This window comes from Acipenser ruthenus, chromosome 25 (genome assembly GCF_902713425.1).
Source record: "Acipenser ruthenus chromosome 25, fAciRut3.2 maternal haplotype, whole genome shotgun sequence".
In the NCBI taxonomy this organism is placed as follows: domain Eukaryota; kingdom Metazoa; phylum Chordata; class Actinopteri; order Acipenseriformes; family Acipenseridae; genus Acipenser; species Acipenser ruthenus.
In genome coordinates this window covers 27,367,931-27,384,117 of record NC_081213.1, presented here as the reverse complement: position 1 = coordinate 27,384,117, position 16,187 = coordinate 27,367,931, and the positions used below count along the sequence as shown (strand labels likewise).

Below are 16,187 nucleotides of genomic sequence, written 5' to 3'. Positions count from 1 at the left end.
GTTCCCTGCCTGAACCAACACTTTGCTTAATGAGTCGTTGAAATTTGATTTTAATTGCATTCATAATTTCTTTTTTTTTCCATAGCATACAGGGTCACTGATAAACATCTGTTGTAACTGCGTTTTCTGGGATTGCAACATTACAGTGCCACAAGCTGGACTAAAGTGGACCAGACACACACTGATGTGTATGTTGAATCCAAATCTGCTTCAGTCTAACCACTGTACTTCAATATGGTAACTTAACCCCCAAGAACAAAAGCTGCTGAGTATTTGCTGGTCCAGCCCTATCCTTGAGCATTGGTGTCTGAGGCTCTCTCCTGGGGTTGAGGGAGCCTGATCAATTACCTGTCTGTTAATACTAGCGGCACGTATTGTATCTAAACAATAGCGTTCAGTGCAGAATGTAATGTGGGTATGTGGAACTAATACACGGTAAACATTGTTCAAATTTGAAACATGGTCTGGTCTCATCCTTGTAGCGTAACAAGGCAGTTCATTCCATGTGTACCTGAAATATAAAACCTCACGAATGAATAACCAGTGTGTTTTTGTTTGTACCATTGTAACATCACTAGTGTGTCAAAATAGAAATACTTTACCAGTGTGGTACCATTCTATCAATGGCTCCTCAAGTGGATGCTGACCTTGCCTCTCAGGACAGAACCATTGTATGCTGGTGTCATTGAACTTTAAGAAAAGTTAGCTAAAACCTTGGGCTCTCCAGGCTACAAGTAAGAGACCGCCAACATAACTCCCTTTGTATTCAAACCCAGGCGCACGGAAGTGAAAGAATGGTGCATTATTAACTATGCCACCTACTGCACTAAAAACAGGGAAGGATCTGGAGAACTCTCTTATTATCAGATAAAACTTCAGCAGTTGCAGTACTGTACTTATCCCTTCAAGAGAGAGAGAAGAAAAACAGCTGGAGAGCTTTATTCTCTGTAACAGTCAGCAATTAAATGCAATAAACGTGTTTTAAAACAGGAGTGAGCAAGAGAGGACCAATGAACTGTTTCAATAATAATAATATAATTATTAAATTAAATTCCAATTAACGTGGAAATGGGAATCCTTTGGTGAAGAAAAACTACAGAATAAAGGAGGAGGGTGAAGGTTTAAATTTGAATGTTAATCGATTTCATTGAGGCCAGATATGAACTTGAGGGGGGGGGGGGGGGGGGGGGGGATCTAGTCACATAAAAGAAAGCAGCAAATTGGAGTCTGAAAAGCTGTGCCTAAAATAATATTGAGTTACAGAAAAAAATAAATGTTATCAGTGTGATTAACTGAAGTCACCAGGGGTTATAAAACTCTCCCCACATCACTGCAGCTCATCTGTGTCAGGCAGAAGCCTTTTAATGGTGAGCTGGGATTGTTGTCTATCCCACCAGAACGATTATGTGTGTGTGGGGGGGGGCTGCCCCATTCTAAAACACAACATTTACATTGTACTGTTAACACCCGTAACTACACTCAACGGCAGAATGCAGTATGTAGGGTTAAAGAGACTTGGAAAAAGCCTTTCTCATTGTATGCACCAAGTGTTGAGAGATCAAGCATAGAACAAGTCTTTCATACAGGAATCTAACTTGCATTAATCGAAATCCAAAGACAGCATGACCTGATAAATCGTTCCAAATTACACTGCGACGCTAAGCAGACACAGATCTGAGAAGAGTAATTCTCCAAATTCAGAGGTTTAATTTAGGTTTAAAACATACTGTACTTTCTTGCACCTGATTATATATATATATATATATAACCGAATCCTCGTACCCGTGGAGTGCTGTGGTTATAACTACAGTACTTTGTGACGGTTTGTCTGCTGAATGTGACTTGAATATTACTGCACAGTATCTTTGTAGTTTAGAGTATTTCTCCAGCTCCTGGCACCTCATTGTATTTTTGCACGGTATTTTTGCAGTTTCCCATGCTTTTCCCATGTTTATGCTATCCATTCACCATAGTTTGCCCTGGTTTGCCATGTTTAATAATATGCTTTACCATACCTAGATATTCTTTCCAATGCTTTCCAATGCTTTACCATGCTTTCACTGTGCTTTATTACACTTTGCAAGGCTTTTACTACAGGAAACTTTTAGAAGGACCCAGAGCACGTGTGGAGGTACAATACTGCTTCTTTGTTGCAGTGGTGCTGTGCACGCTTACGTTGAGCAGCTGGTTGAAGGCGAACTCTAAGCCGGACTTGTAGTCAGTCGTGCCCTTGGCCATCATGTTCTCCACGTCTCTCTTGAACATCTTCTTGTTGTGCACGTTGGCCTGTACCAGGTGGTCGAAGCATGACACCTGCTCGGCCGTCTCGCTGAACTGCTCAAAGACAGACAGGGGGAACAAGGCAAGCGTTACAGCCAGGTAAGGAAAGCAGAGCTCACCTGAACAGATCAACAAACACAGACAAAACGCTGACAGGCTGGTGTACCCACATACCTATCAACGAGAGCAATGATTGGGACTGGCAGCTGCCTACACCTTGCCAGGGAAACCGAACACCACCTCTCTTAACACGCAATGCAATCGTACCATTGAACCCCGCGCCCTCCTCCACACACACGCACGCACGCACGCACACACACTTTCACCTCTCTTTCACCCTCTCCTGGGGGATGACGGCAGTCCAACTGCCAAACACAGCAATCGATCTGAGGGCTTTCAAATTGCAGCCACAATGTAGTGTGTGTGTATTACATCATGCTGCAGTCTTTACCATCAATCATGTTGCATTCGTGTCCTTCGCTTCAGCATATGTACCCTGAAACCTCCCTAGGGCTGTATTTCACTTGCAAGGTGTTTGGATATATGAGTACAGCTGGCTCTTTAGTATCGTTATTCTTACTTTTATGCCAATTTACTGTTGCACTTCTGACTTATTGTTGTCAAGGTCCATAACTAAAACCCTTAAATGTACACTATAAAAGTTTACCACACTATTTTTGCATGGTATTTTTGTAGTTTTGTCATGCTTTTCCCATGGTTATCCTATGCATTTCCATGTTTCTTTTTAATATGCTTTACTATACGTCTTTATTACACTTTGCTATGCTTTTACTATGGCAAGGGAAACTTAATACAGTTAGTAAATTCACGTTTGGACTAAAAGTAATTTTAAACATCCATAATATTCTTATGACTTTTGATTCATGTCCTTCATCGCTGGGTGAAGTGGACTCCACGCTGAAGTGGTAAAGTGTGATTGATCTCTCAATGGTCCTGTTAAGAGAAATGCACCTATGCTGATTTTGCACAAATTAGACATTGACCTTGCATAGGTGTGAACAACTCTAGTTACAGCAGATCACGATTAAGGACCTTCTGGTTTTCGCATAGAAAAGATCATCAGCGTGGTATTGAGCACAGAGAGAGAGAGAGAGAGAGAGAGAGAGAGAGAGAGAGAGAGAGAGAGAGAGAGAGAGAGAGAGAGAAAGGGCAGAGTAAGAGAGAGAGCAAGGCTGTCTGGTTTACACAAGGTGAGTGGAGGATGAGCAAATATGACACAATTTATCTAATCACGTTCTGTAAATTCCAACACTTACACCGCACGCCTCTTTATCAACGCAATGAACAGCCGTTTCTCTGAGCGTGCTGCTCCAGCATATAAACCTGTAGACAGCACTCCTCACAGCTGAGCTTGGAGACGGTTAGCAGTGCAAGCAGCTGCAGCGTGCTTTGCCACCTCTGCTTTAATTTGACAGACATGAAATAACATTTTGCTACATCTTAATAGCTTTGAAATGATCACAACTCCCAGGGACCCTGTCAAAATATGTGTGGCAACAGCTGAACAACAGAAAAAAGATAACAGAATTACAAAATCCATGTTTTGTATGCACAGGTTTTAAAGGGATGAAAAGGCTTCAAAAATTGAGACACATGTATGTCCATGTGGGGAGGCTTACTGTAAGCATCTAAAAAAATGTCACTTTTTACTAGACTGAAAAATTGTGTTGCCCCCTCAGTTAAGATCTAGTACCCCCCTCCTCCCCCCCAGTTTAGGTCTTGTGCCCCCACCAGTTCAGATTCCAGATTGAGATAGAAATCTCTGACAAACCATTATTAAAAGCGTTGTTTCTGGAAAATTTCCAAGGTTGTATATTTTTTACAAATTAGTACCAGTAATACCAGTAATACCCCCATTAGCAAACCCCTTTGTAGGGGGCGGAGTCGTATTGCAACACAAATTATTTGACTGGGTGACCTTTTCCATAATGGGCCTCCCAAAACAACTTGGTGCCCCCCGTAGCACACACTCCGCCGCCAGGCCTGACTTTAAGAAAGTTGCACGTGGGACATTATTGATGGCACCTTCTCCGGTGTCTATCTTGAAGATGTAAAATATCTGCGACAGAGCTGGTTTATATTTTAGGATGTTTTTATTTTCAGATCCAGTGCCATTTCGAAAGATCCGTACCTGTATGTGTTGTATTCCTCAAACTTAATGTGTGCTTCAGCGACATCCTCTAATCTGATGTTAAAAATGTAACACATTTCTAAAAACTCAGTGTGAAAGTGTAAAAGGGTAAACAAACAGTTTGGAAAAACTGTGGTGCTGTGTCACGTCAGCCCTGTTTCCCAGCATGCTGCAGTGAGACGAAGCCACAGCTCTCTCGGGAGATTGCCTGTTGTTTGAAGGATTATGGAGTTTTATTGGAGGGACCGAAGCGCTCAGGGGATGTTAACTAGAATCTCGGAGATAAGAAGACCTCATTTCGGGTTTATAATCACTGATCCGCCGTCTCAGTCATCGATAGCTGGGCCCGGGCCCTCTCAGCCAGCCGCTGCCGAGCCGCTGATTATCTCAGCCGGCTCTCGTTTTTATTAACACGCTCCTGGCCCGCCTCGCTACTCTGCCCTCGGGAACCCATTTCTCTGAGCCGCGTTGGAGACAGTGCCCGTTTTGCTGAAGGTCATTTCAATAATGGTTTATAGCAGACAGGAGCCAGTGCCTGGTAGACAGGTAACTGAAACAGCGCTGAAACCAACAGGGCCAGGATGAGGACTGAATAAAACCTTTACATCAGACATGACAACAGTCTAGGCAGGAAGGCAAGAGAGAATAGCTGAGCTCTTCCTAATTATCAGAGAAGTAGTGTTAGATCAGACAGACCTGTCTTATAAAAGACTGGCTGTATAACTTTATATTGGATACAGTGACCTGAATTCAACCACAGTTTATGGCGCTGCTATAGCCATGCTATATAATGCCATACATTTGATTTAATCAAGGCCAGTGTTATAACAAAGGACCTTAGAGTGAGGGTCGAGTAGATCTCCCTTTGTTGCTTTACAGGTGAATCCCATATAACTGTGGTAATGCATCTGAAGGATACTTGATGCATCGGAATGGATTTAAAACGGAGCATTTCAAAGCACTCTTCAAATGCAGTATCAGTCGGGTCTCACAGGACTATCGCTTTCAACAATCAGGCAAAAAATAAAGATAAAAGATAAAGACATTTTCTAACCTGCTCCAATATGGATCCGGTTTCAAAATACGCAACGATAAAACAGAACAGAACAAGGAACAAATGTCCACACAAAAAATAAAATGAATAGAACAGAAAGGCCTGTGTAGAGGAGGCTGTGTGGTCCAGTGGTTAAAGAAAAGGGCTTGTAACCAGGAGGTCCCTGGTTCAAATCCCACCTCAGCCATTGACTCATTGTGTGACCCTGAGCAAGTCACTTAACCTCCTTGTGCTGTCTTTGGGGTGAGACGTTGTTGTAAGTGACTCTGCAGCTGATGCATAGTTCACACACCCTAGTCTCTGCAAGTCGCCTTAGATAAAGGCGTCTGCTAAATAAACTCATAATAATAATAACAATAACATGAACATGGAAGCCATTTCCTGTATGTCGCTTAAAAAAAAAAAAAAAAAAGGCCAACATGCAAACAACACAAACGGCTTGTCAAATATCCGGTCACCAGTCAATTTCAATTGGACCCAGGCCCCTGCAGGAGCCTCGAGAGCACATGACACAAGGTGGCTTCTATTTATACAGGCAAATAAAGGGAGTAAGTATCACTTACACGCTGTATCGCCTTCCTAATCTCACCCATCCACTCCACTTTCCAAACTGTCATGTTAGCGCCCGCTTGCCAAACCCCTTGCTGCCTCGATCCACTTAAACTGCCCCGGCACGTGCCTCTCAGCATCCATTAAGCAATGTGCGGTTTATCTGTTAAATGTGTCTGTGTGCGCGTCGGCTTGTCTAAAACTAAAAGAGTGCAACCAGACCTCAAGCAGCTGAAACTGCTTCCCCTATCCAATGCATACAAAGAAAATCTGTCTCTTACTTGTCACTGAAAACAATATCTCCAGGTCCCTGTCTTATACACTCGCAGACGAAAGTATTTGAGCAGTTAAAAATAAAAGGAGAAAACCCACAAAGAAAGTGATTTCTCTAATTTCTAATTGTTATATTGAAAGATATAAATTAAAGTACAGATTCAACTTTATAATTAAAACAACAAATTATTACATAAAATGAAAAACAACATGCAAAAACGAATTTCATACTTTAACAAAAGTATTTGGGCACCCTTACATTAGTATTTTGTGTGCCCATCTTTTGCTTCCTTTATAGCTTGCAGTCTTTTTTTGTATTTTGAAACCAGTTCCTGGCATCTTTCCTGAGATATTTGTGCCCATTCTTCAACGCATACAGCTTTGAGTTCTGCAATCAACTTTGGTTTCCTTTTTGCAAGCCTTCAAGTCAGCAGCCTTCAAGTCAATGCACAACATCTCGATGGGATTCAAGTCTGGGGACTGAGATCTTCCTTTTTTTCAGAAATTCCATAGTAGACTTTATATAATGGTTAGGGTCATTATCCTGCTGTAATACAAACTTCCATCCAATAAGCCTTCTAGCAGTGGGTAACAAAATGTATTGATATTTTGAAGCATTCATTGATCCTTCTACAATACAAAGGTAGCCAGTGCCTAAGAAAGAAAAATTCCAAATCGCTTTCTTTTGTGTATTCTTTTTAACAAACGTTCATCTTGTTAAGGTATCGTTGAATTGAATTGTTCACTCGTGAATTTCTTGACCATCTTCTCTCAATTCTTGTGCCAAATCTTTTGCAGTAATCCGAGGATTTTGCCGGGCTGCTCGAATGATTCTTCTTCCACATTTTGCAAGAATCTTTCTTGGTCTTCCACACATGGAGCTAGTTGCACTAGTCCCTGTTCTCCTGTGTTTGTCAATACTAGTCCACATAGTGCTTTTCTGTAAACCAAGTCTTTCTGCTATTGTTCTGGTAGTTTATCCTTTTTTGTTTAGTTGTATCTGCCATTTTGAGATCGTTGCTGTACTTTTTCAGCACTTGATGATTGCATATTTATTTTATTCTATAATTATCATCAGGCGCTGGTTATCAATCATAATAATGGTCAATAATTAGCAACGAATGGGTTTCATACGAAATATGTTGATTGCCCAAACACTTTTGTCAAAGTATGACATTAGTTTTTGCATGTTATTTTTCATTTTATGCATGTTATGTAATAACGTGTTGTTTTATTATTAAGCTGAATCTTTAATGTATATCTTTCAATGGAACAATTAGAAATGATAGAAATCACTTTCTTCGTGGTCTTTCTCTTCTTTTTTTAACTGCCTAAATACTTTGCGACTGTAAAACTTTACTGTGGGATGCCATGGCAAAAGCATAGCAAAGTGCATTAACCATGCATAGTGCTGTACAAGCACAGTGAAACCAGCATTATGTGACATATTGTTTGCTATAGTATATTATGGGAAAAAACAATGTTTTTGGATGATACGATAGTTTTATTTTTCTATAAGGGCAGTCAATAGTAATAGGTCTCTGTAAGTGCTCAGTTTAAACCACTCCTACTGTAGTCTCTCCTAACTGGTTAGAGGGGAGCTGCTCATTAATTATGTGTTCTATACAAGGGGCAGGGCTAGTCCAGCAACCAGTAACACAGAATTGGAACCATCATTCATTGTTCTGACTTGTATTAATGAATCATCTTTTTTTTTTTTTTTTTTTTTAAATGGTCTCGGGTGTTACACATCACACAGAAACAGATGTTATAAGAGCTTGTGCTAGATATCAGTCTGAAAACACAGACAACAAGCAGCCAGGAAATTCTGGAAACGTGTCAAAAAATGTAATCGAGTCCTTGGTTTCTAATCTGCGTTTCTGTTCCATAGAAACTCCCCGTGGCCTGCTATCATCCATCGAGGAAGCTGCTGGATTCTCCGCTTATTAGAACAAACACTTTGTACCTCCGTTTATCTTAGCTTTTTGAAACCACTCATGCTGCTTGCTTATGGAGGATAGTTTACCAGTCTTGTGATGGACACCCACTGACTGGCCAGACAATTAGAGAGTGTCCAGTGTGATGTATGCAGTGGAAACACACGTGTCTCGGCCAGCAATGAAAGTGTGTGTGATTGGACTGCTGTAGCACATTTGTTGCAGGTCACAATTTTTATATTATTTTTCTGAAAGGCAATGGGGAAGGCTGTCATTTTTTTCACGGTTATTGTGGATTTCAAGATTTCCGTGAAATTTACCCATCGTTGTGTAATATGGAAATCCCTGTGAAAATTCCCACTTCTGTTAGAAAAGTGTAAATATACATATTTTTTATCAATTAAAAATAAATACAGCAAACGTTTGCCTTTTAGACGTACTACCTGTAACAGTGCATTAGGAACTTGACAGCCGGTTTAGTTTGCTTCCGGTATTATTATTATTATTATTATTATTTATTTCTTTGCAGACGCCCTTATCCAGGGCGACTTACAATTGTTACAAGATATCACATTATTTTACATACAATTACCCATTTATACAGTTGGGTTTTTACTGGAGCAATCTAGGTAAAGTACCTTGCTCAAGGGTACAACAGCAGTGTCCCCCACTGGGGATTGAACCCACAACCCTCCGGTCAAGAGTCCAGAGCCCTAACCACTACTCTACACTGCAGTGTGTGTTCAGGTATATTACTGAACACACACTGCATAGATCTGCATGATTTCATCAAAATGAAAAAGACCCCGGCTGCATCAAAGATTGCTCTATCCTGTACAAGAAGAGGACATTTCACCTGTCTGTTGTTATTTTTACATTTATTCATGTCATATTTTATTGATAACTGTCTTTGATAATTTACTGTTTTTATATAATAACTGTAGAGAAAATGATCAATTTTGAATGTGGCAACACATTTTTTTTCTGCTTCAATAAATATTATGTTTGTACCTATTTTTAGACTGTGAAATGCTGTGAAATAAGCAATATTTTACTATGAAAAAATAGAGAGGTGAGAGAGAGAGAGAGAGAGAGAGAGAGAAACTTAACCAAACTGCAGTCTGCAAGCCGACATCCCCCCCATCAAAGAGACATGCTTTTAAACTACACTCCCTCTACAATGGCAGGCTCTGTCTCACGGTGCTGCAGGCTGCTAATTCTCAAGCAGATAGATCTTCTCACCACACCATCTCCAGGAGTTCCCGTTCAAATTCTATCCACATCAAAAAGACAATTCCTGTTTTCTCCATATCTGCTGGTTGCAGAGAATTTCAAGTAATTGTGAAAAACTGATTGCAATTACTCGGGGGGGGGGGGGGGGGGGGGGGGGAGGGTCTAGCGGGGGAATAACATCCTCAGTGTCTGATGCCTATCAGTTTCATGAGCTGAGAATGAGACTTGCAAACTGCATGATCTCAGTGCTGTCCCAGCTATAGGTACAAACCATACACCCTCAATCCCAGGCATTATTCTACACACACACACACAGGCAGCGAGACACATGCAGACAGCGAGACACACGCACACACACGCAAACAGCAAGACACACACACATACGTGCACACACACACACACACACACACACACACACACACACACACACACACTTTTAAGATGACAGCTGCAGAGGAAGGGCATTAAAACATTTTTTTCCAGCACTTGTAAAAAAAAAAAAAAAAAAAAAAAAAAAAAAAACAGGAAAATAAAAAGCTCAATTTGTCATGCTGCTGCTGCTGCTGCTCGTCTCTCATTTGTATTCATCAGAATTAAAAAGGACAGATTAAATCCTTTGTTGTTTTGTTTAAAAAGCTGTTTTTACCTTTTCAAGTGGGAGAAAGGCTGAACATCAACAGGACAGAAGGAATGCTCCGTCCCCACTCTGCGTGCTAATAAGACAGCGAAATTGTATCGGCCTGCTATTTGACAGCTGATAGAGCCACTCTCGCTCCACTCATCTCCAGCCAATTTTACCCATATTAAACCTGTCCGGCACTCGTATCTGCAATTGCTTAAAATTGCAGGAGTTTACCCGTCTCAATAAGTTATCCACTGACACTCGAAGACAGTTATGAATGCGATGCTAAGGTAATATTGATAGGATGGCTGCGAGGGGCCCATGAGAAACGGGTTTGGGTGGTCTCAGCTGGGTTCAAGATGGGCGTCACAAAAAAACACCATCCCAGTTAGAACAAATAGGCAGCGCCTCTGAAAAGCCAAGCTTGGACTTGGAGAGTGTAATGATTCCTTAAAACCTGTCCAGTGCACCGGCCTGTGATAAATATCACCTGTTAAGCCTCTTTGAACTGGCTGGTACTGTTCAACTGCGATACTGCTTTAGGGATAAAATGAGTCCATCGTACTGCAAGGGTTGGGTTTATGGACAGCATGTGCATTGTGTGAAACAGGAAAGCACGCTTGACAATGAGTCGTTCAAAAGCAGTTCAATAAATGTTTCATGAATCTTGATGATCCTGTGTATGAATTTGAGTGTTGATACTGGGAATCGGGGTACAGTTCAAGGGTACCCCCGTACCTCCACCCACAGAAAATACACCTGGTCTCTCCAGGCCGGGGTATTTGAGGCACGTTGCATGGTTCAAAGAAGCTATGCGCTACAAGGCAAGCGCTACGTACCGTGCAGCTTGAAATCGCTTCATTCAGGACAGGGCACGTTGTAATCCCCAAGAACATGCTGAAATGAGATCCTACCTTCCCAACGTTGACATAGTCGTCGTCTGAGAGAGTGTCCAGCATCTGTTTGACCGACGTTTTCATCAGCCTCAGAGTCAAACCGCTGACACTGCCGCTCCTGCAAGCACAGTGCAAGGAGCTCAGCACAGCAGAGCAGGCTAGCATTGCTTTTTAAACGTCAAGAGCCTATAAAAACACATGCTCCCTTGAGACAGGATGCAGGCATGCTGGGAGGCTGGCTCTTATGCGCAAAATGATATTACTGTAAAAAAATACTTTTATTAGCATAACTGAAATGACTTAACTGCACACTGCTATAGCACATGGGTAACTACCAATGGTTCCTACCTTACATCTCAATGGATCTGTTAGACTTCCCTGAAATTACACACTAATTCCACCTGTATAGTAGTTACCATGTAAGAGCATTTGCCCAGGGATGTAGTGATTTAGATATGGGCAGGGAGGGAATTTGATGTTAAGTTCTTATTTGTTACTCACACGTCCACGATGATGACCATGTCCTTTGGAGAAGACGCCCCCTGAATGTACCTGGAAACCAAAGAGAGAGAAACTGATGAGATGTCAAAGAAACAGCTCAAATCTAGCATTCTAGCATATTTATATTATTAAGAGTTTTGGTAATAAGCGGGGGGCTCATATGAATATGAATATCATAAATCAGAAGGATATTCTGTTTTACTAAAAAGAAGTGTCTTTGTCAGTGTCATTACAGCAGATGACAACGCAAAGAAGCGTCTTGTCCTTTGTGCTGCTTGCAGAGGCACCACCCATTTGCTCATTACAGCATCTCTTAACCCTGAAGCGGCTAAGCTGCGAAACTGTGTTTGCTTCTGAATCCCTGCATTGAAAGGGGAGGCTGTAACCCGCAGCTGATCCAGCGTGTGATGCAGGATAAACTGAGCATGTCCAGGGTAAAAAATAAAAAAGAGGGAGAGAAAAAAAAAATCCAATTATTTCTGATAACAGACTGCGGGACATCAAAGGCAGACTATCCTCAGCTCTGTACGTCTGCGTGGCTTTCAGAATTGGGCCCGGAAACATGAAGCACATTGGCATGACCTTTATCAATTTAATTACTAAATCCTAATTAAAAGGAAAAAAAAAACAGCACAATCCTGCTTTATAGAGAGGGCTAAATACATATCAATGCAATAGCATCCTTCAGTTCTTTGCTGCAGTTGAAGGCAGTAATTATGTTTCTTAAAACAACATTTTAACATCCCTTATAAACGTTTAGCACAGTATTTTTTGCAGTTTTATCATGCTTTTCCCATGGTTATACTGTGCATTTCCCATAGTTTACCCTGGTTTGCCATGTTTATGAATATGTTTTACTATACCTCACAATTCTTCACACTGCTTGCCTGTGCTTTACCATGCTTTCACTGCTTTATTACACTTTGTCATGCTTTTACTATAGGACATTTGTATAAGGAATGCAATAAAAAAAAAGGTTCATCCCTTCATTTTTTTTTAAATACTATTTTCTTGTTAACAAAATGCATATAAAAGAAAGAAAGAAAGAAAGAAAGAAAGAAAGAAAGAAAGAAAGAAAGAAAGAAAGACAGAGATATAACCTTTTAATGTCCAGACAGGACCAGACTCTAGAATTTGAACTTTTAGTACAATATCCATCACATACAGCCCAGTTTAGCTGCTGTAAAAACATTCAGTCACAGGCTGGCATTTGTTTGACTACCAATCCCTGGGGAGCATTTGCTAGCGGCCAGAGGATCTTATAATGAAGCCCACTGCTTTAGTGCATAGGGCAGTAGTGTTCAACTGCTCTCTCTCTCATGCTGTGTCTCTCCTCTTGTAGACACTAAACAGACTCCCTGACACAGCTCACAGTTCCATTAAAAAGGACACTTCCAGTCTGGCTGACAGACTACAGCTCTCCAGCAAGACCAGGGAATGCACTGTCCCCACACTGTCTCTGAACAATCTCTTTATCCTTCTTTCTGTTTTTTGGAGCAATGAAGAATGTTTCTGGTACTGGTGCAAGTTCAGATGCTGTGCACATTACACCAGCATTCTCTATTAGACCTAGCCAGCTACTGCACAACGACAGGGATTGAAATACGACTCCTCTTGCAGGGCAGTTTCACCCATTCCAGGTTTTAATACAAGCTTGACCAGCCACAGTGTCAGGTGTGTCTTAGTAAACTCATAGCAAAACCAGGAATTGATCAAACCGCTATGCAATGGGACTCTTCATTATGTTATTCTGTCAGCCACCTGGTGGACACATTACAGCGGCATTTCACAGCCTTTCTAGCCCCCTGTTGGAAAACAAGCACATTACAGTACATAACACCAGCGAAATCCAATGTTACAACCAAAGAGGATTTGACATCCCATGCAAGTTTATAGCTGGTTCAGTAATTCATAGCCCCCTCCAAAGGGCATGTGACTTTTCATGGGATAAAGGGTGAAGGGATCCTCCACCCCCTCGTACTCATTTTCCATTCCGTATTGAAATCAGCAATCCAGATGTGTTGTTTCTGCTTGGATTCCACATTGTAATTACCTCTCTGCTCCCGCCAAGCGATGGCATTTTTTCCCTTTCATTACCTCCCTTTCCTAATGCCAGGGCCAGGTGATATGAGCAGATGGAATGAGAAGCTGGTCCTGGGAAGCTGAGTGGCGTGTCCAGGGCATATTTCACATGCGCTGACACTAACGCTTATTCACTGCAACCAACCAGCTCACTAAAACATTAATACATATAATCTCTCAGCTCTGGGGCTAAAATACAACAGCTCTATCATACCATATCATAAGATGCAAAGCAAGAGTCTTAATTCGTAAGGACATGTCGTCAAAACTAATTTTCTTTTTAGTACTGCTAAAAATGGACTTGAACAACAAATCTTAGTAAGGCTTTATTAAGTGTGGCAGGGGATTTAATTGAGACACAGTTACTGCTAATAAACAGCTGATATGCTGAGATAGGATGGCCTTTTAATCTATGAAGGAACTTATACATCATTATGGCAATTTTAGAATCAATTCAGTAACTCACTGGTAACCAGTGTAAGGACCTGAGCACTGGAGAATTATGTTGAGAAAGACGAGTCTGAGAAAGCAGTCTGGATATGCTAGGCAATGGTCTGCAGTCTCTTGAGCTGAGAGAACATGAAGCCACTATATTAGAAACAGTGGCTTGAAATCTGGTTCCAGGAGACCTAGTTTGAGGTAACTTTGCTGTATCAAACCCCAAGTCTCCCCTGGTGTGCTGTGCAGTGGCCTGAAACCTCGTCTCCTGAAAGTCCCAAGCCACACAGTAGCTTCATGTTCCCTCAGCTTTATCCAGCCCTTTCCATGTTGGTGGTTGGTATCTGTGACAGTGAGCAGGGCTTTCTCAACAGAGGCATCATTGACATCTAAAATGTGAAATACAAAAAATAACTAGAACAATCGACATAAAACACTGTAAATAAAACCGGAAGGAAGAAACTATCCCTCACTGGCACTGGGCTGATAAAGGCTGTTGCAGTGTTCTGGCAAAGGTCACTATTCCTACTAAATGTCAGGAAAAAAAAATACTATTATCATTTTTATTGAGTGCTTAAGTTCTGAAAATACATTTCTTTTTTTTTTTTTTAAAGGGAAGGTGGAGGAGAAATATAAAAAAAATCAACGGCTCTAATTTTTATAATAATAATAATAATAATAATAATAATAATAATAATAATAATAATAAGCTATTTCCAAAAATCACATTTTTTCAGATCTTTACAGTTTAGTGACTTTGGAGGAAAATAAACAAGCAAAAAAAAAAAAACATTTTTTGATTTACGACTTTGCTCTGTGGATATAATAATAAAAAAGAGCATTTATGAAAGGCTTTTTATTTAAACAGAAACATGATGGATAGGGTGGCCAGCGAGGGTGGGAGCTGGCAGGGCTGTTGACTCCACACATAATAATTGTAATAATAATATTCATCGACTCAAGCGGAGGATTGTCGGGGGCGCTGGACTGTGTCTGCCTGGCTGAGTACGGGGTGGGTGTCTTTCATAATGCACTGCAGATGTAATCATTTCAATGGAGGGCGTGCTCATGTTTACAGACTTCTAATAGATATTAATCAGATAGCAGCACAGAAGAGAAGCCTTGCAAACTGTGCAACTAGATGGCTCTTTGAGGCATCGAATACAGGGAGCTGGGTGGCACAGTGGTATAAGACACATGCCTGATACCGCATGGTGCTGGTATGGTGCTGGCACGGGGTTGTGAGGTCAAAACACCTTGCACTTATTTCTACACCCCATCCCAATAATCTGAGGGGTTGAGATGGCGAGTTTGCTTTACAGGCACAGCAAAGTTATACGCAGAGACGGCTGGGAGATGATTGCATTGCGAGGTCTTTATTTTTGAGGCGCCATTATCATCACTTAAATAAACTGGCTGCTCAAAGTGGGACATTGACTGCTGCCTGGATTCTACAATGTCAATCTGAAAACCTTGTTATCAAACCCAGCTTCTTGATTTAGTCATGAATATCATATCCCCACAACTGCTACCTTAGCTGCATTGAGCACTGTGCTGCAACAGCTGCAAGACATGAGCTTTAAAAATTACCACTCAGTCACGTCATGCCTGTTTTCCGTAAAGCATTTGTTTGCTGTGGACTGTCTCCAAAAATAAACCCGGTTCAAAAACACTGCTAAAAGAAAATCACAACAGCCCCCCAGCTCCCTTTAACTAAAAAATAAAAGGCGACTGAGTTTTGTAGCTCAGCTGCGCGCGAGAGGATTTTACATCAGTATTAATAATAACAGCTTTCCGCAGAATTGACCACTAGCTTTCGAGTCCAAAATATTTACAGAGAAACAAGATTGACTTTTGTGAAAATCGATATCTCGTACGGCTGCATGGTGGATTGCATCTAGGAGGTAATGGGATCTTTGTAACGCTTGGGTAACAGAAGCCTCTGTCCCTTCAACCCTGCTCGCATTCTCCTGCTCTCTTTCTCCAATAACCCACACAGACGTTCAAACTGAGAAATGTTAATAATTAATGTCGGAGCAATTGGAGACAATTAACTGTGGCGGAGAGACCATTAATTTTCCGGAGGGGGGGTGAGGGTGGAGAAGTATCCAGGGGGAACAGATAGGCAGAGGCAGGTTAATTGTCTTAATCTCATTTTTTTTTTCTTTCA

The 16,187-nt window shown here is 41.2% G+C and overlaps 1 protein-coding gene across 2 annotated transcripts in view; it reads right to left on the bottom strand.

Moving 5' to 3' along the window:
- Positions 1-16,187, bottom strand: part of LOC117412565 (voltage-dependent calcium channel subunit alpha-2/delta-2-like) — a 180,820-nt gene that overhangs the window by 32,424 nt on the left and 132,209 nt on the right. For both annotated transcript variants that reach the window (XM_058999924.1, XM_058999925.1), the window contains exons 9-11: positions 11,498-11,548; positions 11,015-11,114; positions 2,176-2,334 (exon numbers count right to left, since the gene is read on the bottom strand). In XM_058999924.1, coding sequence (XP_058855907.1) covers positions 2,176-2,334; positions 11,015-11,114; positions 11,498-11,548 — 310 coding nt within the window. The remainder of the gene's footprint in view (positions 1-2,175; positions 2,335-11,014; positions 11,115-11,497; positions 11,549-16,187) is intronic.